The 26077-nt window shown below is 41.0% G+C and overlaps 2 protein-coding genes across 2 annotated transcripts; one reads left to right on the forward strand and one right to left on the reverse strand.

Moving 5' to 3' along the window:
- Nucleotides 1–1482: 1482 nt before the first annotated feature.
- On the reverse strand, nucleotides 1483–12072 carry sv2 (synaptic vesicle glycoprotein 2). The gene is made up of 13 exons (XM_053426048.1): nucleotides 11151–12072; nucleotides 10156–10254; nucleotides 9411–9572; nucleotides 8784–8946; nucleotides 7646–7767; nucleotides 6888–7051; nucleotides 6719–6799; nucleotides 6321–6416; nucleotides 5198–5286; nucleotides 4710–4837; nucleotides 4202–4297; nucleotides 3253–3412; nucleotides 1483–2290 (listed from the first exon to the last, which is right to left on the reverse strand). The coding sequence occupies exons 1-13, from the start codon at nucleotides 11248–11250 to the stop codon at nucleotides 2107–2109; spliced, it is 1644 nt and encodes a 547-aa protein (XP_053282023.1). The 5' UTR covers nucleotides 11251–12072; the 3' UTR covers nucleotides 1483–2106.
- snx1a (sorting nexin 1a) lies at nucleotides 11143–24232 on the forward strand. Its single transcript, XM_053426047.1, has 15 exons — nucleotides 11143–11768; nucleotides 13633–14602; nucleotides 16504–16640; nucleotides 16868–16943; nucleotides 17570–17613; nucleotides 17970–18111; nucleotides 18212–18290; nucleotides 18391–18466; nucleotides 18710–18823; nucleotides 19230–19323; nucleotides 19600–19805; nucleotides 20524–20667; nucleotides 21283–21363; nucleotides 21452–21523; nucleotides 21991–24232. Exons 1-15 carry the CDS (start codon nucleotides 11640–11642, stop codon nucleotides 22039–22041), a joined length of 2415 nt encoding a protein of 804 aa, XP_053282022.1. The 5' UTR covers nucleotides 11143–11639; the 3' UTR covers nucleotides 22042–24232.
- The last annotated feature ends 1845 nt before the right edge of the window (nucleotides 24233–26077 follow it).

Consider the following 26077-nt stretch of genomic DNA (forward strand, 5'->3'; position numbering starts at 1 on the left):
GTTTAGTGCAGAGAGCAGCGGGCTACACGGCTCTTAAAGGCGCATACACACACCCACAGCACAGACCCGGGGTGATGCTGGGCGCATAGGAGGACGATGCGAAGGGAGGACGCTCTGGTCATGTGATTGTTTGGGGACACATTGTAGTTATTTTGGCAACCATTAGGTGAATGGTAACTGGTCTGTATTTATTGATGTATTTCTAGCTCTGATGACCAATCAGAGCGCTTTACAGTACAGGAGCGTTCGACTTCATGCAGCTCTGTGCATCGGTGACCCAACCTGATGTATGCTGGTTAGTCATTCTGTCTGACTTCATCCATAGCTGTTATATGTCAACAGGGGACATGACTTAAATATCGCGGGAGCAAGTCAGCTGCAGTCAGACCGATATGTTTTTATTCAGATGCGTTTTCTGCTCCAAAAGATTTTTGTGGGGCCATGTTCCTTGTAGTAGCCTAGACTTGACAAACTAAACACCCTTTGAGTTTTTGTGACAACTGAAGGTTACCACAGGTTCTCTTTCATGTTTGGAGCGGTAGGCTGAGGTGAGGGGTGTTCAACTGCAAAATGCAACTTCACCACTTTATTTCTACACACTGCAACTTTAAAGACAAGACATAAAAAGAAATCTCAAAACATTGTTTCAATCGATTTTTTCAGCTGTAAAATAACAGAGATACATTCCTAAATAAATGTTTATAAATCATTTTATTTAAAACAAATTAGAGTTCCCCTCTCCCATGTTGGAGTACTATTTATTGACAGTTTTTCCAAAACCTGTTAAATGTTACTCTGGATCTGTTTGTATTTAAATTAGAATTGATTTCAAATACTAATACAAACTGTTATTCGTGGTTGTCATGTCACCATTCTAAAAGTCACAGGACTCACATAACATTAATCAAACCATTTTGTCATTAAACCTGAGCTCAAACCCATATACTGTAAGACTATGAATATTTTTTAATTACTTTTGTTTCAAATTTGGTTTCAGTCTCCATAGTAACAGCTCATTAAAGCTGTGTATCTACACAGACATGGTGTACACATTTTTCACTTATCATCATTCAACATATATATTTTCTTCTATATATTGTGTATGGAAATCACTAGAATTTATGTTTGATTATTGTAGTCATCCTCAAGGAAAAGCATCTTTATCATAAAACAAACTGGAAATACAAATAGGAAGAATCCAAGGATGCAGTGTAAGCTGGTATTTATCTATCTGTTTGTGACTGCCCCTAGAGGAGAAATACAAAACATATTAATTTACTTGAGGACTGATATTTAACAAAAGGATTGTTTACCTGCGGACACTTAAAGAAATGCTGCGATTGAAGAAAAAAATCCTTTCATGTTCACTGTTCTCACTGTGTCCTGCGAAACCTTTTTTGTCTAGTGATGCATTCATCATATCTGGGATTGGCTCAGCTGTTTGACAGACCATGTACAGATAAAACGACACCAAGACGCTGCTGAAATGAAAGTAGTTTATTTAATTAAGCTTCAGTAGTAATTTAAAACAAAGAACTTTGAGATGATTGTCAACAAGACCACGCAGGCTCATTTGTACTTATTTTGGTCCTGGAACTTGCAATCTTTGGTTTATTGCTAAATGATTAAATGGTTTGGTCCACTGTGTTCAGGGAAGACATCTCTGTCTTGAGATGAATGTGCAGGTCAGTGAGCCTGGAAAGATGTGGAGTGTTTCTTTTTTTAAAGACATCTCAGACACATCTAGGAATGCACCTAAAACCATTTGAGCAACCAAATCCTCAAACTTACCACAAAATTCATCCTAAAAGATCCTAAAAGAAACTTTTCATGTCAAGGTTGCAAAAACATTGGGGGACATTTTTTCTTTCGTTGAAGTATTCCTGAGAGTTCCCATCTGGTTAGGATTTTCATTCTTACAATGTTACAATGTAGATTGTAATACAACTGCCTTTCTTGTCCTTCTCACTCAAGAGCGCCTGCTGCTGCTTTTTCATGGTATTCTAGATAAGGCACCTTAAAAAGGCAAAGAGAGGTGACAAAGTGCACATCATTAATCCACCAGTCCCCTTTCTTATGATGACTTGTTGATATAAAATGTCTGCCTCAGGTGAGCTCAGTCTGTTTGGTTTGTGGCAGCAGCAGAGCCACCAGTCCTCCGGTCAGCAGCAGAGCAGAGACAAGCAGCACCGGCACGGCACAGTTCGTGTCAACAAACATCCCAAAGACCATATTACCCATGATCGCTGCCACGCGGGCCGCCCCTGTGAAGAAGCCGAGAGCCGAGGACCTGAGAGAGATTAACACACAGGAGATGGCAACTTGTGAGAATCTGTGCTGTTTTTAATCCACTGCAAGATTAGCACAGCTTGATATTCTATACAAAACTGTAAAGCAGGATTAAAATTAAACAGGAGAACAGATTTCGACCAAACTTGGTAAAAGGATGTGTCTAGAAAGAACCCATTCCATTTTGGTGTGGGTTCCAAATCAGGGGGTGGATCCAGCATTTATTTTTTCACTTTCTTTGACATTGCGAGATAGGACGTTGTTGTAAATTTTTTGAAATATTCACTGTTTTCCTACGAAATAATTCATGGATCTTGATGGGGAACAAACTGATTATGTATAAATGTTAAAATAAAATTTGGTGGAGATTCATTTTATTTGACTGAGACCTTGGGCCTTGGTTTGTGTCATTGTAGTTTGTCTTTACTTAAAATAAAGGAGAGAAAATAAAAAAAATGTAGATCAGAGAAACAAGAATGAAAAAATACCAGTAAGACCCAGTAGTTCTGTATAGAAGTATCTCATGTGACATTTAACTGACTTTTCTCCAAGGTGACCTTTAACAATGCTTCCCGTATTTTAGACTCAGATTGTAATAATGATTTCTGGCCTGAAGAGCTGAGAGTTTAATCTGAGACCTTAGATTTATCTTCACATCCACCGACTCGCTTGGTGGTTAAAGAAACCCACAAAATCAATTTATTATGAATATACTTCTAAATTCATCATAGTTACTCACCAAAACCTGTGTGAAATCCTCAAGTCCAACATACATGTTAAACACATCTCATCTCCGCATTAAACATTTACAAAGGATATTTCATTTTTGAAGTTGGGAAATACATCCCTGTTTATCAGCCATACATCTTTTTGTTCTTATTTCTGATCAAAATCTGCACAGGCCAACTTTAAGCTGCTTTCATGGACCTTGTTGAACTAAAGTCGAGTTTTAAGACGAGGTACCGTAGCTGTGTTGGGTAGAGCTCGGTTCCCACCACGTCGAGGGCGTTCCAGGCGATGACGGACACGCCACTGAAGACACAGGAGAGGATCAGACTCTGGACCTTGGTTTGGACCACATAGATGAGGAAGACGCTCAGACTGGACACCACCAAGCTGCAGCCTGGAGACACAGCAAAGAAGGGAGGGATTTAAAGTCAGGCATCCAGCGTTAGCATTCCCAGTGTATCAGCGGGACCTAGTGGCACCTGTCCGTGTGTTCATGCTGTAACAACATGCAGTTCTCTGATAGAACTTCATTGACTTTAACCAAGTTGATGTTTGCACACTGCAAAATTGTTAATGATTTTTGCTTAAAATTTGTATATCTGTGGGTGGCTGCATTTGTTTACCGCATGTAGTGTGTCAACAGTGGATGTTAGCATCTGTTATCTGTACGGCCAGAACTTACTAACAGTTCTCCTGCTTTTACAACCCCCACCTGCCTGCTGCTCCTTCCGACATGCTTTTATAACACGCAACAAATGCTGCGCCTGGAGTTTGACTTGATGCTGCACAGTATCAACCAATTCATTACAGTACAGAGTTTTAGGAGGGGGGGGGGGGACATTTATCTTGGTCACAAACAAACGAGCCAACCAATAAAAAAACGGTCTGGGGTGAAAATATGCCAGCAGATTGTTTATGACTCTTTTCTTTGACTGAATCTAGATGGGGACAGTCAATATGACACACTCTGCCCGATCCAAACAAAACAACTAAGCTTTCTTTCAGACAAAATATTAACTCACCATTTGAAAAATCTTGTTATAGACTTGTTATAGGTTTTTTGCAGTGTGAGAAGGCTGAACTTAATAATCTGACACTGACGAGAGTGGATGTAAAACCCTCAGACAGGAACCGTTACACAAATTGAAGAGAATGAATCTAGGAAAATGAACAATAGACTCACATAGCAGTGCCTTTCCTCCAGTTCTGTCCATCACTAGGATGGTGAAGATGTTGCCAGGCAGGTTTGATGCAGCGATGATGAAGCCCTCCATATACACTATCAGGTGACAAACAGATACAGGACAGAAAGTGAGGGTGAAATAAAGAAAAGGACATCAAACCATATTTTAAGCTCAATCATCCCTGTTGCATCTACAGCTTGGCCCCGCTCATTGAGCAAGACATATGCAATGTTGCCAGACTCTGAGCAAAGACCCAGGATAACAATCTGCCCCTTTTATTAGTGCAAAAATGAACTTTTAGAGGACATTTCGTGGACTGTTGTCATTTGCTTTTATAAGAACCATTTATTTACACACCCACATTTCAGGGCCCAGGTTGAAAAATACCAGAATTCCTGTATAATATTGAGCTTCATCTTCAGCTCTCTGTTCACTGACTGGAGGAAGAAGGTGGAGAGCTGACTGCAGTGAAACCTGCAGAAAGTCTTTGTTATCCCAGAAACTCACCCGCTGTCTTGACTGGGTAGCAGCTTTGGTTGTGAAGAGGAGATGAGAGGGACACGTTGGCACAAGGCGAACCACCATCCTCAATTCTCGCAAACAACTCTGGGAACCACATCCACAGCCCATAGTAACTGCAAAAGCAGAATGTATTAGTTTAATAGTTTTGGGGTTTTTAATATCTATCTATCCTTATATAAGTTTCAAACATGTGCTAACTGTTGACTGTCCTTTGATACAAAGTCTTATAGGTAAGTTGATAAAGAAAATTATCTGTTTGAACACTTTAGCAGTTAAATAAAGGATTTGGGGGTTTAACAGTTTAAGGTGAAAAGCTTTGGTCTGCAGTGTTGAAATGGATTAGATAAAAAGTCCTGATCTTGTATTTATCGTGTCTTCCTGAAACTGACAACAGAAGTATGAAAGAGATCTTGCTTCACTTCCCTGCAGATGCTGATGAGTAAATAGGAGGAGAGGAAGATGGGATTTCTCACCCAAAGGCGATGCAGTAGAAGATGATGAGCAGAGTGATGCTCCTTGATTTGAGGGAGCCATTAAACATTTGTTTAATGGGCGACAGGCCCTGCAGGTTAAACCACAGATATTATATCAAATGACACTGAGAAATAAAGAGTAAATAATAAATCAGCACTTATCTATAGGGGTGCAATAAAAAAAACCAGTTTGGATCGGATCAGTTTTTAGTCACAGATCGGATTAGGGTTCGGATCAGAAGTTTCATAATGAACCCCAAAAATGTACAGTTCCCATTTTAACATAAAAGTTCTCTAAGTTAGTGTTCTGCTCTATTGAGTCCTTGTAGAGATTCCTTCAGCGCTATATTTCCCTCATGCTCCCTCGGTCTCTCCCTTTTGTCCCTAAAATGTTTACCTTCCACTCAAACGGCACAAACTCAGTTTCAGCTGCAGCCTTGTTTGAACTCGTGATTGGCATTCAGTGCAGACAAATTCAATTCTCTAGTCTGTGTGCATGACACTCTGACTCTGTTGCACATGAGAACAAACGACGTGGACCCGCTCTACCACCAAAGACTTATTACATTTTGTGGGGAACACTGGGCTCATGTGCCGGTCCCACTGCAGACAAAACAGGGTGATTTTGTTCCACTGAATTCAAATATGTAATGACATTGGTGAAGGTGAACAGCTGGAAAAGGTGATTCCTGTTTCTCAACCTAATCTTGAGGCCTGGTCTAATCTGTCCAAAACTGATTAAACACATTTTCCATCTCAGTTGATGTGTTATGTTACAGTGTGCTTATTCATAAAAACATGTGAGATAATAACACCATCACAAACTAAAGTTGGGAGAGAAGTTGGAGAAGGAGGACAGAACATTTAGTTAATTTTTGAAACCTAACATCAGAGAGAAACTATACACTCTGCACAGGAAGGGCAATTGGGGTCCAGAGCTCATATTCTGCCCCACAGCATGTTGATCCGGTCCTGTTGCTTCAGGTACCATAAATAACCACAAGATGAAGTACTAGTCAAACAAGATAAGGCTCCAGGTAACATTAGGGGGAAAGGTGTGTTTCTGAAGACAAACATCTCTTATGATGTCTAATCATGGCTTTGTCCGAGCGACTGACATTACCTTCTTCAAAATAATTGAGAGTCGCTCTCGATATGAACCCCGAGCTCTGGTCTCCTCCACCTCTCTGTGCCTGGAGCTTAAACACAAACCAAATTCCTGCAGAAGAAGATCTACATTAGAGTCACCTTTCAGTAGTATACAATATTAGAGGAGCAGTAAAAGAGAGGTTTAGGGTTAGGGTCACTGTTTTTGTAAAACAGTAATTCAAACTTTTAATGTAATATCAGTTGTGTAATTTGTCATTAACATGATAAATTGTATTGTTCTCTCTTTGTACCAAAAACACTGCACTTCTGTGCTTTATCAACGTTTAAATAAAACAAAGCCAAGATATATTTGTAGACACACCAATGACAATAAAGACATTTAGGACCAAAGGAGCAGTAACTATTTCATACCGGGAAAGATTTTCCTTTTCCCCTCATGTTCAGCTTAAACATCAATCTGAAAACATGGATTGCTTCTTTCTCTCGACCAGCCTGGCAGAGAAGGGGGTACAAATATGTAAGCCATCAGGACAGAAAGATCATGGTGACACAAATGTTCAACGGGTCTTTAAATACATACCTCCATGAGGAACTTGGGGCTTTCTGGCATGAGCTGCCTGAATACCAGGGCTGAGGTGAGACTGGGAATGGAGCAAAGCAGCACAAACAGTCTCCAGCTCTGGAAGTCCATTGTCCCCAGAGAAAAATGGGCCCAGGTACTGGGAATCACCAGCCAGGCCAGACCTGCAGACAAAAACTCTCAGTCAAGGGAATGGTTTGTGTCTTATGCCAATAGTGCCCAGCTGTTACATTTTCCCTCTCTTCCTCATTTCCCTCTCAGATGTGCATGATGATGTTACTCTGGTGTGGCGCCCCTCCTCAAGTGATGCTGTCACTGGGTTTAGCCAAGTGAAATTTCACTTTATAGATCCATTTGTAGAGTTAATTAAAGAGTTAAACCAACACTGACTATAACCTTAATCTCTTTTTGATTATTGTGCAGATGAATAATTAGTATGAGGAAATCCCAGAACATACACGTCCCCTAACAAGCCAGTGATTTATTTTATATCTAGGTTAAAATAATGAGGTGCTACATTAGGACTCATTAGAACGAGGATCAATGTATTTGTAAATCAATATTAGAAACTATTAGAATACAATGGAACGTGATCTGGTGATGTGTTGATGCTACATGACAGGATACCTTTAACACTTACTGAGCAGAATTTCTGTTTGTCTCAACAACATCAAAAGCTAAAACAAGTGACCGCTTTCTATAGTTTTAGGCAGCTCTTGTTGCATGGGACTATTATTAAAGGACATATCTCTTCCCACCTGCAGCCAGGATGTTTCCTGCCATCCAGAAAGTGGCCAGACTGCTGATCATTGCTCCTCTCCGCTGTCGGGGCATAAACTCTGAGAAGTACGAGAAGATAACAGGGATTGACCCGCCCACCCTACAGAAGAGAAGAAGTCAAAAGTTACCCTTAAGTTTTATTCTTTGAAATCCAGTTAGTTTGCCTAAACGAGTCATTTTGGAGGTACATTTCAAAAAGTTACACCGGTTGGTCTAATGCTGGCACTAGCTGTGTATTTCCACACCAAGGAGGTTACTTTTTCGCCTGTCTGTTTTTTTTGTTTTGTTTGTATGCAACATTACACAAAAACAACTGAATGGATTTCCATGAAACTTGGAGAAAGGATGTGGTATGGGTCAGGGCATAGATATATATATAAAGGCTAGATGTCTCGGCCAACGGAGTCGAACGTCCGCACATGGCGGCCATCTTGCCACAGGCGGCTCACTCACCCATACACGTATACGTACTTTAATTTAACGTTTGTTATAAACGTCAGAGATGTAGTTATGACACTGCATACTTATGAATAATCATGTTATTTTCAAAAAATAGAATAATGTTCTATGTAGGTACAAGATTTCCCTTTACAAATATACCTCAAGAATTATTTTATTTTAATTCATAAGTACATGTACCACTACCAACACAATGTTATGTGTGGGCGAGCCGCCTGTGGCAAAATGGCCGCCATGGGCGGACGTTTGACTCCGTTGGTCTGCAACACGGACAAGACATCTAGCCTTTATATATATATATCTATGGGTCAGGGAGGAACCCAGTACATTATAGAGCAGATCAGTATCCAGGGGCAGATTCAGGAATTTTATTTTCCACTTGCTTTAACATTGCAGATTTTTAAGGAAATAATTCATGGATCTTTATGAAGAAAAATCGTACACATTTAGTGAACTGATATGAGTGGGTGTAATTTAGTGCAGCTTGATTGAATTTAAAGGGACTGTTGGGCCATGCAGAGGTATGTGCTGTGCTGAGTGTCATTGTAGTTTATTTGTTTGACTTGTGGTATCTATTCTTCCTTCAGTAAATCAATTGATTGAAAACGCACACAAACACAAACACACACATACATAAAATAAAAGTCACACACTCACCCTACGCCACTGATGATCCGCAGCAGCAGCAGGAGCCAGAACCAGGGAGCCACACAGGCCAGACCTCCAAACACCCCATTGACTGTCAGGGATACAACCAGGACCCGGCAACGCCCCCTCTGGTCAGCCAAGTACCCCCACATGTAGCCACCCACCATCATTCCTGGAAAATGGGATTAAATATTAGCATGACGAGACGGTTATATAATTTGTTTTCTTAAAAATAAGGTAACTTTCAGTGTTTTGCCAAATCTTTTCTTAAATACCATGAAAAAGCTATTATTGAATTAAATTATTCTTATTTTTCAGATGCTTGTGATGTTATGTCCAAATTTTTTGCATTTCCAACAAGTATTACGTGATACCGATACCAATTTTACTGACCAACGTGCTTGCTTTAATAAGTTCAGATTTGGAAAAATAACCAGTTATTAAACTTTTTGTTTCCCACTGAGATTTTCATTGACATTTTAATGGCATGGAGAAGACTTAATTTTGGCGGAGAACATATTCAAATGAACTACGAGGAAAATGACACAGTCCACTGGTGCCCCTTTCAGTTACTGCAGCCACAGGTGAACCAGTTCAGGTTCGATAAGTGGTCTAACTAATGTGACTGAGATTCACCCAGGAAAATGCTGGCAGTCAGCAGGCCCATGTCTGAGGAGGTCAGCTGCAGATCACAGCGTGCCGTGGGCAGGAGGAAAGACACGCAGAGAATCTCCACCGCGTCGCTGGCGTTGGCCCAACCACAAACCACCAACAGCAGCCAGTGAAACAAACCAAAACCTGAGAGGCAAAAGCAAATGAGTACATTGAATGGAGAGAAGTCAACAATCAAACAAACAAACAAACAAACAATTATTATGCACCAAAGTAGAACACTACACTGCTGAACAAATGTGTCTGGTTGCACCAATTTAAAGATACAGCTAAATCTACAGAAATGCTGGTCTAAAGTTCTTTCATAGGTCAATCAATCAATATATATTTTGTAAAAATGGCGACAATTCCCAAGATTACATTACATGTCATTTGGCTGACGCTTTTGCCAAAGCGACTTACAATCTGTACACTCAACATTTATGAGGGGCCATTAAGGGGTTCAGTATCTTGCCAAGGACACTTCGGCATGCATGCAGATGGGGCAACCTGAACCTAATGTAATGTAATGTAATGTAGTTCCCAAGATGTCTCTATCAAACCCTAATGACAGAGACATGTAATTGAGACCATGTATGGGTTTGACAGAGAGATCCAACAACACCCTATGTTGACTTTTCACCTCAAATATTATTTTACCACGCATGTTTAATAAGAGAAAGATACAATTCCCAGACAATAGTAGAAGAGAGAACCATTGTCAGTTTACCTGCTTCCTCCATTGCTTCTTCAAATGTTAATTTTCTCTCTGCACTTCCCCCGGCTTCATGTTTCAAGTCTGGCCTGCTCCTGTCAAAGATGATTTCACCTGTGATGCAACAAAGCACACACACACAACACACAACACACACACACACACACACACACACAAAAACAAACAAACACACAAACACACACGGTCAGGAGAAATGGAAGCTTGAGGTATATCACACACTCAACAGTTGCATAGGAGTTTCCCTTTGGTGCTGCAAATGGAGCTATAGATAAAAGGTCAACGGTTGCTGATAAGGAAAACTGGCAGAAACTAGTGTTTTTCGTGTCAGGGGAGAATCCATAAAACGTCAGGGGGCAGCAGATGCAATCTGCAAGACACTGTGTTTTCAACATTGTTAATGTTTTCGCAGAGAATAATTCCTGGATATTGATTAAACAACAACAACAACAACAACAACAAAATACGACTGCTGGATCTTGGCAGAGGAATGAGCTCTACTGTTTGCTACTCTAGTTATAACAGTTTCTATTTTTTCACCTGTCTTGCTTTTAAATTATGTTTAAATTTCGTTTGTTGTCTCAAACTTCGATTGTTTTCTTTATTTGTCCTTATTTGTAAAGCAGTTAGGAATGTTTTAAATGTGCTATGTAAACACCTATTTTAGTCAGCCTTATATTTAGGATTATTATCGTATTGAAATAACCGCAATGATTATTAAGTTGTGAAAATAATTGCAGATTAGTTTCCTATTGATCAGCTAGATAATGATGCGACATCAAATGGAAAAAAACTCCAGAAAAGTTAACATATGTTCAGGTGCAATTCTTAAGTAAACAATCATGTGTCAGACCAGACCGTTGCTCGTAGATATGTACAAGTTACTTTAGTGCTTGATTTAAAACATGACATCAGGGCTTGCACCTAGAGAACTGATTCACTGGTGTGATCCGATGTGAATGCGGAAGTGATGGAGTGCCACACTTTTCTACCTTCGTCTGAGTCCAGCTCGTCCTGCTCCAGGTGACTTCTTCCGCCGAGCAGCAGCGGCCGCCGAGCCTCCGCATCCCCGGGCCGCTTGTGACCAGACATCCCCCCCTTCAAGGTCGGATGTGTCTAATATGGGCACGGAGTTGTTTGTGTGCACATGAGTTAACTTGAGCTGAACCCCTGTCCCGGTCCACACCTCGTCGGTCCCATGACTGCTGCCGCTGCTCGGGTAGCTAACGCCGACTGAAGCTAGCCTGACGAGAAGAAGAAGGAGGAAGAGGAGGAGGACCAGGAAGTAAGAAGCCAGCGGTGGAGTGTCCCTTCCAGTCCCGAAGCCTCCGCTCTCCTGCAGCCTGCCCCTGTTGTCAGTGTGTGGAGGTGAAGCTCCAGCCCGGGTGTGTAGCAGCAGCCTGTTAGCCTCCGCGCTACAGCCCGTGTGAGCCGCTGACGTACCTCCCCTTGTGTTTGTGGAGAAAAAAGAAAGATAGAAGATGGCGACCAGCTCGGAGCGCAGTCCTCCTCCGTTCCCCGACTCCGAGGACCAAGATGTGCTGGACCCCGAAGACGTCGGAGGCCGAGACAGTGATGAAGAGGACGGGGAGGACCTCTTCCTCAGCCCGGTATGTCTGAGTGTTCGATCCCCGGCCTCTCGTTTTGGCTAAGTGACATTTACTGCCAATGGTACTAAGTTAGCTAACCGAGAATGCTAATGAGACACTTTCAGCAAGTTTCCTTTTAGTTTGGCTCTTTTTAATGCATAGAATTCACTAAGAACAATAATGTGGACAAGTGCAGCTCTAATGTCACTTCTAGTTATTACTGCAACTTAGAGAAGCTCAGCAACACGGAGCTTTGGAACTGACCCGTGTCTGAGTTTCTCTGTGAAGAAGTCTGGTTGTGATGTGATCAGGTCCGTCAGGAAACCACATGACTATCGAGTGATGAAACGATTACTCGATTCGTTGATTCGATGATCGACAGATAACTAGTCAACCTCTGTTTTGATAATCAGTCAGCTGTTCTTAGTGCTGAGATGATAAGACGATTCTTTCTTTTTTTTTAACGACAATTTATAAGCTGGAATTCATTTTATCACCGAATTATTAGACATAAAAGTCCAATATTAGTTTTTTCTATTGTATCTTGTAAATGACATCAGATAGAAACTTTCAAGAACTTTGCGATGTGGGAAAGAATTTAAGACATTCAAGCAAAAGTAGCGAAACTGCTAAATGCTATCAGATTATATATGAGTCCCATTTGAAGATCTCAAGATGGGCATATTTAGCAATTCATAATTGAAATGATTAATATAATTATTTTTAGCCACAGCCTTTAATCCAACATTAGCGTAAGTCTAATAGATGGAGTCTGTCAAAAACATGTTTGTTCACATCTGTCAAATGTGAGGATTTCATGCTCTTTGTGATTTTAGATTGTTGGTTATTTGCGGTTGCGTCTTGGTGTCCAAGATGTAAGGATAGGTATTTTTGCCATTATATAGATCAATCTATATCCAATAATTCTCATTTTGAATAGAGTAAATGAGTAGTTTATGATGTCTGTACAAAAAATCCCCCCAAATCTTTTAATAACCAAAATGAATGTCAGCGATCTGTGAGGTTTGACGGAGAGAGCTCCCATTATCATGGAAGTGTTTCTGTGACTTCATGTAAAACACAGAGTGGAAAAAGCAGATACCTTTTTTGAATGAGAGTTAACAGTTGGCTCAGGCTGCCTCCTGTCATGTGAGTCAGCTGTGGTCACATGGTCAGTGCCCGGATGTTTTCACACAGTCAAGGTTCAGAGGAAAGGCTTCAAAGTTGCTGTCTTTGATTTTTTTGCGAGCTGGACTCATTCCTGCAGGGAAAACGCCAGTCAGCATTTCTGGATTTGACATGTAACAGAGCTTGTAGCCGAAGTCAAGGATGTTGCTTCAGCTCGAGGTGACGTGAAACAAGCAGCCCCTTTCACCACTTATGGTTTGCAGCGTTGCTCACACTACTTAAAGAACTTGTTTAAATCTTCATCTCCATTAAAACTTAAAACCGTCAGAAAACCATTAAACCCCCGTCTAATCACAAGGAGTTTGTACATGTAGCAAAATGCTTTGAAAACTCCAATATGAAGTGATAAGATGTAAACATGTCTGCATCATGCAACTAAGGTCAGAATATTCCACACGTCTTAATTTGATAATTGCTTATTCTGAGAATGACCTTATTCAGGTTTAATCAGAAAATGCGGTTTACATAAAAGTGATTTATTCAGATATATATTATCTTTATCTGGTTAATATCAGAACACTGCTGTCCATTTAAATGTAGTAATAAATCATCACCTTGGGCTCAAGGAAATCGCTATAGCTTTTCATTTTTTTACCATCTCCTGAAATGTAATTTTCTTAATTGATTAACCAAGATAGAACTGACAGATGAGTTTTAGTTCCAGCCATATTCAAATACTTTTCCCCCTTGTCTCCAGAGCGACCCCCCACTGGCCGACCTGGACACCCCGCTGCCTCCTGCCAATCAACCTATCGAGGTTTTAATGACACCTCCTTCAGACATCATGAGCGATCTCTTAATCGAGCCTATCAGCTGCCAAGCAGAAATCCAATCAGCGAGTCAAGTTGTCACTGAGCCCTCGGATGATTTTGTTGACCTAACAAACAACTTAACAGAAGAGGCTGCCGACAATGTTGCAGCTGCAGCTCAAGACACGGCTATAATCTCTTTAGACGAACCCTCGGATGATTTTGTCGACCTACTGGGAAGTGAAACTGAGGCTCTGCAAGAGGAAGCGGTGGTGGTAGTAGATGTGCCTGCTGACACAGCAACGGATAAAAGTGAAGGGATGGGCAGTGATACAGATCCACCTGGCGAAGGAAAAGAGGAAGTAGAGAAAGTGGAGGAAGTGGAGGAAGCTTCCACTGCTGCAGTTTTTGACCTCATTGGGGATTCAGGTGGTGAATCAGACAGCAACACACAGCAGTCCCCTGGCATTGACACATTTGTTGACCCTCTGGTTGACCTCCTTAGTGATACTCCGCCCGCTGCTGAGGCCCAAAAACCCAGCATGGCAACAATTGACTTGTTCAATGAGGATGAGGGAAGCGACCTGTTTTCAGACCCGCTGCTGACTATGTCTGCCAGACAGCCACAGAAGAGCCTCTTCGGTGAAACTGACGAGGATCTTTTTGGCGAGCCGCTGGGTGCCACTTCGAAGAAAACCATCAATAAAGAGCAGAAGGACAAAACAGTCACAATCAAAGCTGCCGCTGTTGGTGGTGGCATCAACATAACTGGGCCTCTGCAAGAGATCAACCCTGCAGAAGCTGGGGATCTCTTCACCGAAGAAGCCGTCGCCACCGCGCCCAGTGTCAGCAGCACCAGCACCGTCAACTCCAAGACCAACGGGGTCCACTCTGAAGAGGAGACGGACATCTTTGCTGGTGGGTCCATTGTTTTTATTCCTTGGTTACACCGACATTTTTCTGTGTGAATTTGAAAGTAGGAAAAGCTCAGGTGATAATGATGGAATTAACTATTGGGACTCAGAGTTGTTATAAGTGTAATAAGGAACAACTTGGCTTCACTTACTCTGCTAAGTTAACATGTCTGCAGTGAAAACACTATTACCAAACTATTACCAGAAACTATGGCTTTTCTACAATGTTGCAGATGTTTTTGAACTAATAGTTTCCCCGCTGTTAAAAATAAAAGACGACTTTCGTTATGCAGCTCGATTTGCACAGGTTTCTAGTGTCACCTAAGCAAGAAGGTTCTTGGTTCGGATCCAGGTTTGGCCACAGCCTTTCTGTGTGTAGTTTGGATGTCCCCTTCTTGTCTGTGTGGGTTATCCGGCCTCATCCCACTGTCCAAAGACCTACAGATTGGGGTTATGTCAGGTGGAGACTCTAAATCGACTTTCTGGTGTGAATGTGAGCGTAAATGGTAGTTGTCCGCCCTGTGATACACTGGCGATACACTGGGTTCCCCTGTGCTATTTTTGTTATCAGGATTATGCAAAGAAACTACTGAAGCAAAGAAACTACTGAAGCAAGTGGTTTCTTTTCTTTTTTTCATGTTGTGGTGAAATGAAAGAGAGAATGCATTGACATTAATCCCAGATCTGGATCAGGGGCAGATCCAGGAATATTGTTTTAATTCTTTCAACATTGTGATACAGGCCGTATTTAACATTTTCATTAACTTCTCGGAGAATAATTCATAGTTGTCGATGCAAAAACAAATCTGGAACTGATATTTGAGTGTGTGTATTTTGGTGCGGCTTTATTGGATTTAAGCGTAATGTTGGGGTGTGTGATTTACTAAGTGATATTCCAGTTTATTTGTTTTGTCCGTTTGAGGTTGGATTGATTTTGAAACAAGCATTATTAGCAATAAACCAGTAACCATCCATGGTTACAGTCAAAGCAAGGTATTCATTTAAAAAAAAAAAAAAAACTCAATAATGCACATCAAACAGAAAATATGAAATATGAAAAATAGTAGAAGAAAGAAACAGTTTAGCTGATCTTCTACTTTCTTGCCTTGATGATGGCATTATTACTCGGTTTAAAATTACAATACAAAAGGATTTTTTTTAATCACATCAATCTACATGCATTTTCATTTAATATTCAAACCTTTTGTTATGAAACTTAATCAAATCTGGTGCCTCCACCAATATCTGTCGATCATCAGAAATGACTTCAAGTTTTTGTAGACTGAATTGATCGGACATGATTTGGAGAGTCTCCCTCTATAAGGTCAAACAGCTGAGTTTTGTATATTAGAGCTCAGAGACAGGATATTGCTGAGGCTCAGCCCTGGGGCAGATTTCAAAAACATATCTGCTGTATTGAAGGTTCCCATTTTGCTTGGTCATCTGACATCTGTCCAGTGTCCTTCATAATTCTTAAGTAGAGATTTTTGGAACAGCCATGAGTATTCCTAGAGTGGATGTGGTGACAGAGGTAACCAGGAACCCATCGGCCCTGCTGAACACACAGGAGCTCCAGAGATCCTGTGTGGAAATGAGTGACATTTCCTTTATTGTAAAGTTGCACTTTCTTTAGGCAAAGCTGTACGAAAAAAGCAGTTTAATATGATATAAATTAAAGATTAAAAAAATCCAGCGAAAGAAGATATAATCAAATAAGTATAAAAACGCGTGCATTCCTCAAGAGGCATCTAGTTGTATAAGGTCAATAATTGTGTGTAAATGTGAATTCATGCTGGCTGACTTATAAAGAGGCCCAGGCAGTCTAGTAAATAAAACACATGTGCACTTGTTTCCATGTGGGATGACCCACATCTGGCTTCTCTACTTTCTTTTCCTCTCTAACAGAAGCCACAGTGGAACTTTCACTTGACAGCCCACGGAGCGAGAGGAAGAAGGAGGTGATGGCCAAACCGTCTGCGCCCGCCCCCTCGCTCTCAGCAACTGCCAGCCTGGCCAAGCCCCAGTCTGCTGCCCTCGAGGAGGTACATACTAGATATCCAAAGCCAGAGTGAAACTCCCACTGAGACCACAACATAATGATACTGAAAACTTTTTCTGTACATCACTTTATTAATTCTAAAGATCCCTGGGGTATCCGATTTTTGATCTGTAATTGGAAATGTAAGTTTGAAGGCTCTTTCCGGCCACTTTGACAAATATCCCTAAAACAAACTGACATTGTTTACCTTCTGTTCAATATTTGTTTCAGATGGATGAAGAGGAAGAAGAGGAGCAGGAAGACCAATTTGAAATCTTTGTCTCTGTCAAAGACCCGGAAAAAATAGGTGAGTTTTATTTATTTTTCAATAAATGTTTTGATGCTCTTTGGTTTATTGAATTTATTGCATAAACATACACATTGTTTTGTGCTCTGTAAACATCAAGCAAGCAAAGCTTATTCTGAGGGCATTGAATGTATAACTTCAAAATGATTAAAAAAAGACTAAATAACCAAGAAGGTGAGACTACTGTAAAGTACCTGTAGGAGCCAAATACAGGTGTTAGGTTTAAATTGTAATTATATTGTATGAGCACTGGGTGGCGCTGTGGTGCACGCAGCACAGTTATAAGGCTAGGTGACTGTGAGTTGTTGATGTTTTGATCCCTGAAGGGCGAACTGTTTTTGACCGCTCCATTTGTCACAACTAAGCAAATAAATTTATGTTCTGTAGCAGAGTGCTGCTGAGTGGGTGCGCCCACCTCATACATTTGCATGCATAAAACAGAGCAGAGAGTGGCAAACTGGTTTCTCTGGGGTTGAACAACTCAGTAGGTCCAGGATAAAGGATGATCTCATTTAACAGTACCAATGATTAAAACCCACATGTAGCTGAGTAATATTCTGTAAGTATTTATACAAATTTACGTCCTTTTTACTGCATAACTCAGTAAATGTTGTCTTGTTTTTCAGGTGATGGGATGACTGCTTACATGGCCTACAAATTATCCACACAGGTAAAACTCATTTCAATGACAAGGTGACCATTTTAAATCAGAGATAATCTGTTCTGCAGAGGCAAATAGAGATTGTGTCAGAATTAAAGTCACATCTCAAAGATTTCACTCCTGATTGATTTGGCAGCACATGTAGTTACTGGTGCATGTGTGGTTTAATAAAACACTGTTATCCATTTCTTTAAATACATATTGCAATACTTTAATCAGTGGGACATAGACTTCTACTTTGTGTTACCTCATCGAGAAGTGGCGACTTTCCAGATACGTATCCAAATGAAATGACGGCCACATAATTCCTGTCACACACAGGAAATATAGTGAAAACTAAAAGAGAAGAAAACTGTCTCTTTCAGACCACGCTGCCCATGTTCCGCACCAAAACCTTTACAGTGAGGCGACGCTTCAGCGACTTCCTCGGCCTCTATGAGAAGCTTTCTGAAAAGCATGGGCCAAATGGTTACATTGTGCCTCCACCGCCAGAGAAGAGCATCTTGGGTAGACTGACTGACCTAATTGCTTTCCTCACATTTTCTCATACACTGTAAGTGTGAATGTAATCTCCTGTAGCTGTGACAATGGATGTTGTCTTGCACAGGTATGACAAAGATGAAAGTAGGAAAGGATGATTCCTCATCTGCAGACTTCGTTGAGAGAAGAAGAGGTGCTTTGGAGCGGTAAGAAAAAAAAACATGTCCTGTCCCACAAATCTCAAAGATGCTCTGCCCCTACCAGCAAGAAAGTGAATCTTCTTTCCCCAATTTGACCATTGAACAGGTACGTCCAGAGGGTGGTGAATCACCCATCGCTTCTCCAAGATCCAGATGTCAGAGAGTTTCTGGAGAGAGAGGAGGTAAGATGAAACTGAATTTGAAGAACCTCTGGACTTTCTTTAGAAAACAATCATTGGTTTAGTTTTTGTTTTGCCCAAAACACTTGGAAATATTGTGATCTTTAAAGGCTCTGCCACTTCCACGCACATGACTAAAGCATTAAATAAATTCATGATGAAATCTTCCTTTTGGCAAAGATTTGGAATAGATTTGGGTATTGAAGTGTAATCACAGCTGGTGTGTGTGTGTGTGTTTGTCTTCAGTTGCCCAGAGCGGTGAGCACCCAGGCTCTGAGCGGCGCCGGCTTCCTGAAAATGATAAACAAAGCAACCGATGCTGTCAGCAAAATGACCATCAAGATGAACGAGTCCGATGTGGTGAGTTGAGCTGTGAACACACACTCCTGCTGTTCAAAAAATGTTCTGTTCCTCAGTAGCCCTTGATGTAACGATGAAATCTGCATCTTTCAATCGAGATCTGAACATTTGAACTTTACAGCTAAGGGGAGATTCACATGACTCATTAGCATCATTCATTGTACTGAAAAAGTTCAGTTCCCCCACAATGTAACCATGATAACATTGAATCTGGTTATTGATCCACTGTGACGTAACATGTGAGTTCTGTGATCTGTCCTCAGTATCTCTTGCTGTAATATTGAAGGTATCTGCCTTCACTGACGTTACTTTGAGATTGAAGGCTGTTTTGAACTGGGAACAGTGGGATTTTAAACACGTGGGGGCCTTGTTGTAGGGGTCGTACTAACAGTTTGTATTGCTGCAGTGGTTTGAGGATAAGCTGCAGGAGGTGGAGTCTGCAGACCAGCAGTTCAGGAAGCTCCACGCTCTGGTCGAATCCCTGGTCGTCCACAGGAAAGGTCGGTTCTCTCCAACTGGTGACAGATACTCCATCACACAACACCCAGTCCTGGTTATCTGCTAATCATATTAGTGCATCGGTTCAAGTCCTTTACACTCTGACATGTCTTTGTCTCCCTGAAACCTTCTAAACATCCCATATTATAAGAATTGCAAGTATTGCCTGGTGTCATCGTCATTGCTAGTTTTTCTGAAACCCAAGCTGAGAAGAGTTACCTCTGCCACGTGGTAACTTGTGGAATGTGTTTAACATTTGGCTGGCTCTTCCCATCTAGAGCTGTCCTTGAACACAGCGAGCTTTGCCAAGAGTGCAGCCATGCTGGGCAGCGCAGAGGACAACACGGCTCTGTCCCGAGCTCTGTCCCAGCTGGCAGAGGTAGAGGACAAAATGGAGCAGTTGCACCAGGACCAGGCTTCAAACGACACCTTCAGCTTCGCCGAGCTCATCGCTGACTTCATCCGTCTGCTCGGAGCCGTGAGGGTAAGGAGACCAATTTAATAGGGAACTAATAAAAGCTGACTATGCACAGTGAAGTATTCATTTCTCAAATACTCCAATAAAGACATCTGCAACAGCAAGTGAGCACCTTCTCTCCATTGGGTCTTCTGTAGAACATTGATATGTCTGACAGGCTCATCCCGGTCAATTATTATCGACCCACGGATAGTTGAGTTGGACTCAAACTTTCAGTATTGTTAGATACTATGTTTACAAAGATACCAGCTGATATATGCAGAGTAGTTCGATCTTTGCACTGGTCGCTACGTAAACTCCAATCTCAAACTCCAAGTCCCTCTATCCGTCACTGCAGTGAGGTAAAATCTGCCATTTTAATAGTAGTTGGTTTGAATCCAGGTGAGGAAAATAACTTTTTTAGGGGAAAAGCCACTTTTAAGTGAATCATAAAATCAGACAAGCATGGGGAAGTTAATTAATTAACTTAAAATACTCAACAAAGTGATGTATGAGGGTGTATTTTCATGTTTTGCTGCCTTTTCACTCATCACTTTTCTTAGATTAAATTTAGGATCTAAATTAGTTTATTAAACTTCCACATATTTCACAAGACACGTTATTGTTGGTGGCAAACAAAGGCTTGATAAAGTCCCCATGAAAGGAATCAGCATCAGCTGCAGAGCTAAGGTAAATAGAGCTGATGTGCACATGGAGTGATCCTGTGAGTGTCTGTGACCTGCAGGGGTCGTTTGATCACCGGATTAAGGCGTGGCAGCGTTGGCAGGACGGTCAGGCCATGCTGCAGAAGAAGAGGGAGACCGAGGCCAAACTGCTGTGGGCCAACAAGCCGGACAAACTGCAACTGGCCAAAGAGGAGATCGCTGAGGTATGACATAAAAAAATCAACTCAGTGAAAATAACTACCTCAAAGTGCTGGGTTTGATGAGGGAGCCCCTTCGAAGGGTGATATACTGGAAGTTCTCTGTTTCTAGGACGGGGATGATATTTTGGGGTATTTTGTCCATTCCTGTGTTTCATTCACATGAATGGATTCTAGATTTTGGTGGCTGAAGGTCTGATCTCGTCTTTCTTCATCACTCAAATTTCCATCTGCTAATTACGACCAAATTTAACATGAATGTCAAAATAGGATAAATTGATGAAGATCAAAGGTCAACTCTTCTAAATACTGAGATGCTGATCATGCTTCGTGCAGCCTTACTGGTCGACAGGAGCGTCCAACTGCAAGGCAGTGCTTCTTGTTACATGACCTATGGGGGCGTATGATGAGGGCGGGAATGAAGCTTTGTAGAAGTAGTTCGTTCCTCCGGCCAAGGGCCATCAGTCATCAGTCAAATGAAACATTCATTCTGTCTGATAAAAGCCAATGGATAACAGTGTTCATAACAAACAATGTGAAATGGTTGAGTGATTCATATGTTGATATTTTGGCACAGAGTTTCTTCCTCACGTGGGAACTTACAACTGTTCTTGTCCACAGTGGGAGGCCAAGGTGACGCAGTATGAGAGAGAGTTTGACAGAGTTTCTGCTACTGTGAGGAAGGAAGTCATTCGCTTTGAGGTACAAATATCCATACTCTCTATTGTCTGGATGACACTGAACAGCTGAACAGGTTTGTCAGTACTTTCATTAACATTTTCTCTTACAGAAAGAAAAGGCCAAAAATTTCAAACGACAGATAATCAAGTACCTGGAGTCTCTGCTTCAGTCTCAACAGCAGGTGAGAGTTTCTCAAGACGAGGGATGCACATGATGGTCAGTTACAGGATTCATACTCTGAGCATGAACCTCCGCCAAGGCCCAACAGTCGATTCATTTTTTTTTCTTTTTTTTTTTCCCCCGATCTGCACCGATCTTTAATGGGTTCTTTAACTCGTACCACTTCCACTACATTTCATGATCATTTGTCTCACATACTTTTTGCTAAATCCCGCTAACCAACAAATGGCGATGAAAACATAACCTCCTTGGCAGAGCTGTGTAAACAATTCTTAAAAAAAACTTTTCATAAAATAGCACAAAGAAAATATCGAGAAGGTTTGAGCAGCAGAATGTAATGTGTGAAAACAAATACTCATGTTTGAGAAAATTGATCGGATAGATTTCTGCTTTATATCTGACTTTGACTTGTTTGTAAATTCTTTGACGATATCAATGTTGACCGTTTTGTCTTTTTTCTGTCTCCAGCTGATAAAGTATTGGGACGCCTTCTTACCAGAAGCGAAAGCAATCGCATAATCCTCGAGCAGCAGCCTTTTGGACGACACAGCAGGCTGCCTTCTTCTTATACACTTTACCTCTTTTGCCTTTAAACCAAGGAGAACGCGTGCATTGTAAAGGGAGATACAATCAGCCTGTTTTTTAATCACCTTTAACACAACGGCTCTGTATTCTATTGTATTATTAATTGTATATTTCCATATAACCTTTCACAAATATTTTCTTACTAGATGAAAAGAGTATGCAAATACAAAGATATGGACGCTATGAGAGGAGGTAAAAGTGTAGGTGAATGATTCCATTGATTTCCGCACGAGGAGACGGGAAGTGAACCGAGTGCGTCGTGGTTCTCAGGATTTCCTCCCTCACGTGATCAGGAGCTCCCTCACATCAGCAGTGGTTAATCGTTTACAGAGCGGCCGCTCTCTCATCACTTTTTTCTGGGGACCCAGATGATGAAAGTGGCCAAAAACCTTTTTTCTTCTTCTTTGCTTTCAAATGATTAAAAGGGAAAAAAATATCAGATAGAGATATATACGAATTGTGAGCACTTCCACCTGGTGGATTACTTTCCTTTTTCCAGATTTAAAATACTATTGATGCTGAGGGGATTGGGTGTCGGGTGAAGAGGCATTAGATTAGTTAACTCTACAGCTGTGGGTTGCATCGTACTGTTGGTGAAGCTTGTGGGTTTAATGTTGTCGGATTGGATTTAAATCATTGTAAAAACAAAACAAAAAAATTACACATTTCTGTGCCTTTTTCAGTCTAAATGGTGTTTTTGTCTCCAGACGCCAAATTAAATCTGAAAGATGTAAAGATGATGTTATTTCCACAGCAGCCATAATGACATCAGTGTCAGTGCTGGGATTTAAGAGTGATACTGGTGTTTTAGTCACAGTTAAGTCCATTTACTTGTGTTTGTTCTTCTTCAGTTATTTTGTCCTAGTTGTTGTCAGCGTCTGGGTTCACATTGACCTGCGGAGACTTGTAACTTCTCAAAGCGCTGTCACGTCCCAGGCTGATCTCAGAGCTGCTTCCTTGTTCTGTGGTGGCAGTGATGAGTGCAGACGTGTCCTCACTGTGGGGATCAGTCTGACCAAGCACACTAGAGTGCAGCCTCGTGGATGTGATGCTACTTCACAACATGGTTGGGGGTCAGGTCCTAGAATACCAGGGCTGCAACTTGGAATATTTTCATTATCGGTTATGTTGTTGATTGATTGATATTTTCATTTGTTTACTCTATAAATACAAGATCTTAAAAAATACAAAACTATCCCAGAGCCATGAAATCTTAACATTGTTTCGTCCGCATCTTTCCATAACCCGAAGATGCTTAAAGGTCCCCTGTGGAGTTTTAACAGGAATTTAAAGGGTTAAAGACAAGGGATTTTTTTGTTGTTGTTGTGGGTCTTTGTTTTTTATTAGTATCTCACACGGAGACATGCTTTCACATTGTCTCAGATAGAAAGCTGCCAAGAAACACAACGATGTGCCAACACAGGTGGAGAATACAACTCTGAGTCGACCACGACCGATCCAAATAATTTAGATTTCTTGCAAAAAAAACTGGCTCTGGTGGGAAATCATGAATCTATACACAGTCTTGTTTCCGAAAAAAACCCACAGGGCTCCTTTAAATCTACAGATATAAAATGGAAAAAAGAAGCAAATCAGCACTTTTCCTTAATTTTTGTATAACTTCAATGATCATTTGAATTTTGAAATACATGAATCATTTCCTCACTTAGCACTACTGTCTGCTTTTTATCCAATTGGCAACAGAACATACAAAAAAAACGGAATTGTCCTTTAAAAAGCACGGGAGCCGGGCTGCAGGTGTCGGCCTGTAGACGTGAGATTAACGTGACGAATTTAACGTACTGATGTCACAGTGGACCTCGTAGGACTATTCCAGTTTTAAATTCACATTTGCACACTTTAAACTGAAACTGTGCAGCCAAACACTTTGTATCATTTGTTGTCTTTAAGGCATCACTACACTTGCAGACATAATTTTTGCGCTGTGTGTTTTTTGGTTTGTGTTTGACGGTTCGATTACAGGCTTGTTTCTTCCGTTGTTGCATCCTCTGTCATCACGTGTCAATGAGCATCGCAAAGTCAGCAACGTGCACTGTCATAGAAACATCTTTTAAAACAAATCAATAAAAGTTGCACTATTTACACTCTAAGATTTCAGTAAGAACTTCAGTCGTCAGTGTCTTATTTCTCCCCGGATCTAAAAACCTGTTACTGATATTCCATAGGGCTCTTACTGTTTTGTGTTTCCTGCTGATCACTGAGAGGCTGAGGAAGGTCATCATTAAACTCCATTAAGACCTCAACAAATGTAAAATTACAGTCCAAGCAGAAAGCCACAACATTTTGTGTTTTTTGTCAGATGCTGAACTATGGAGACAGTGTAAAAAATCCTACTCAGTCTTTATTCTGTTGATCAGAGTCAAGTTTCAACTGTAGATAATCCTCTCCACATATCTTGGTTGAACATGAACCAAGTTAAAGAGATCCTTATAAAAAAATATTTATGCTTTTTTTGTAAATAAATTAGAGCTGTGAAAAATAACGCGTTAACGCGTTATGATTGAATTACAGGATTAATTCTTTTTTTTTTTAACGCATGCGCAGAAGGACCTTCCAATTCCGCCGCCTCTGCACTAGTTGCCGCTCTAATGCAGTCAGACGGCAGCTGCCATTCAAACAAACAAACAACATGGATAATTCCAGAGCTGCCAACTCTCACGCTTCCGCCGTGTGACACACGCTTTTGCATGTTTTCACACGCACTCACGCCACACATCCAATTTCTCACGCCAAAAAAAACCTGGATCTTTGAAGTGAAGCGCATGACTAAATCTATTTTAACTTGTTGACGAGACGAGACGAAAATGTTGGTGGTTGACTAAGTCACGATCATTTTTTACAACATCATCGTATCAGGCCGTCATGAAGTACCAGGAGCGGGCGAGTGTGTGTGTGTGTGTGTGTGTGTGTGTGCCCCAGATAGCGCACCGGTCCCGAGGCTCCGCCCCCCGCCCCGCGCACTCGCTCAGAGACACAAGACCAGAGCTCCTTCACGTGAAGGAGCTGGTCACTGACTCACCGGCTGCTCAGTGGAAACAGTGAAAACACAGAGTTTCTCTGGTCTCAGAGAAACTCAGCGTCTTGATCAGAGCAGAAGCTGCAGTTGGTTTCTACCGAGCTGCAGTTTCTGTGTCCGCCTCCAGCCTGACCTGCTCTCACTTTTCGTTTAAATATTTCGCCAACTAAAATATATATTTTTAAGCTATTAGGCTGCAGCTATATGTTTTTATTTATTTAAAAATAGGGTACTTCTTATTTCATACATTTTCCACAAATACGGGGAGGACTCAAATAACCCTACAAAGTTCTGTGTTTAATTTATTTCAAAGTAGGCCGACACTTGCCTGTGTATTTTTCTTCTTCATAAGCGTTTGGTTTTTCCTTTGTTGTAACAGGTAAAAATATCAATCAAATGTCAACAGTTTTCTTTATTGTTGTTCGATAATTTCATAAATGAAACAAACCATAGTTTAGTATAGTATAACTTTATATAAAACTTTATTAGCTTTGTTATCAAATATGTTTTGCGGCTCCAGACAAATTTTATTTTGGGGAAGAGGGTCCATTGTGTTGCTTAAAAAGGCTACTGTTTAAGCACTTTATTTGTTGCACTTTTTTGTCTGATGGAAAGTGTGGTGGGAGGCGAACATAAATCATTAACTGCTCTTAAGAATACAATTATTTAAAATATAGGTTAGGTTTCAGTTCAGAATTAGTTGAAAACCATTGTAATCAAAATGTCAATCAACCTACCTTGGTCAAATCTTAAACAAAGGTCTATTAATTAGGCTATATTGTGGTCATTGAGGCACAACAATAGTTTTCTGGTTGAATGTTCAGCTCAAGGCTAGAAGGCCCTACAAGTCATGATCAGAGGAACATGAATCAGAAGAAGTTCAGGTATTGCACATCTTTAGCATACCACCCAAAAATCCACTAGAATGCAGGA

This window comes from Pleuronectes platessa, chromosome 7, assembly GCF_947347685.1.
Source record: "Pleuronectes platessa chromosome 7, fPlePla1.1, whole genome shotgun sequence".
In the NCBI taxonomy this organism is placed as follows: Eukaryota; Metazoa; Chordata; class Actinopteri; order Pleuronectiformes; family Pleuronectidae; genus Pleuronectes; species Pleuronectes platessa.

Excerpts from the sequence above, each read along its gene's own strand:
- sv2 (XM_053426048.1), bottom strand. The coding sequence starts at position 11,250 with ATGTCTGGTCACAAGCGGCCCGGGGATGCGGAGGCTCGGCGGCCGCTG. Across the intron at positions 6,800-6,887 it reads GCCCCAAGTTCCTCATGGAG|GCTGGTCGAGAGAAAGAAGC; the intron begins GTATGTATTTAA and ends CTTCTCTGCCAG. Across the intron at positions 5,287-6,320 it reads TCTCAATTATTTTGAAGAAG|GGCCTGTCGCCCATTAAACA; the intron begins GTAATGTCAGTC and ends TTTAACCTGCAG.
- snx1a (XM_053426047.1), top strand. The coding sequence starts at position 11,640 with ATGGCGACCAGCTCGGAGCGCAGTCCTCCTCCGTTCCCCGACTCCGAG. Across the intron at positions 11,769-13,632 it reads AGGACCTCTTCCTCAGCCCG|AGCGACCCCCCACTGGCCGA; the intron begins GTATGTCTGAGT and ends CCTTGTCTCCAG. Across the intron at positions 16,944-17,569 it reads CAAAGACCCGGAAAAAATAG|GTGATGGGATGACTGCTTAC; the intron begins GTGAGTTTTATT and ends CTTGTTTTTCAG.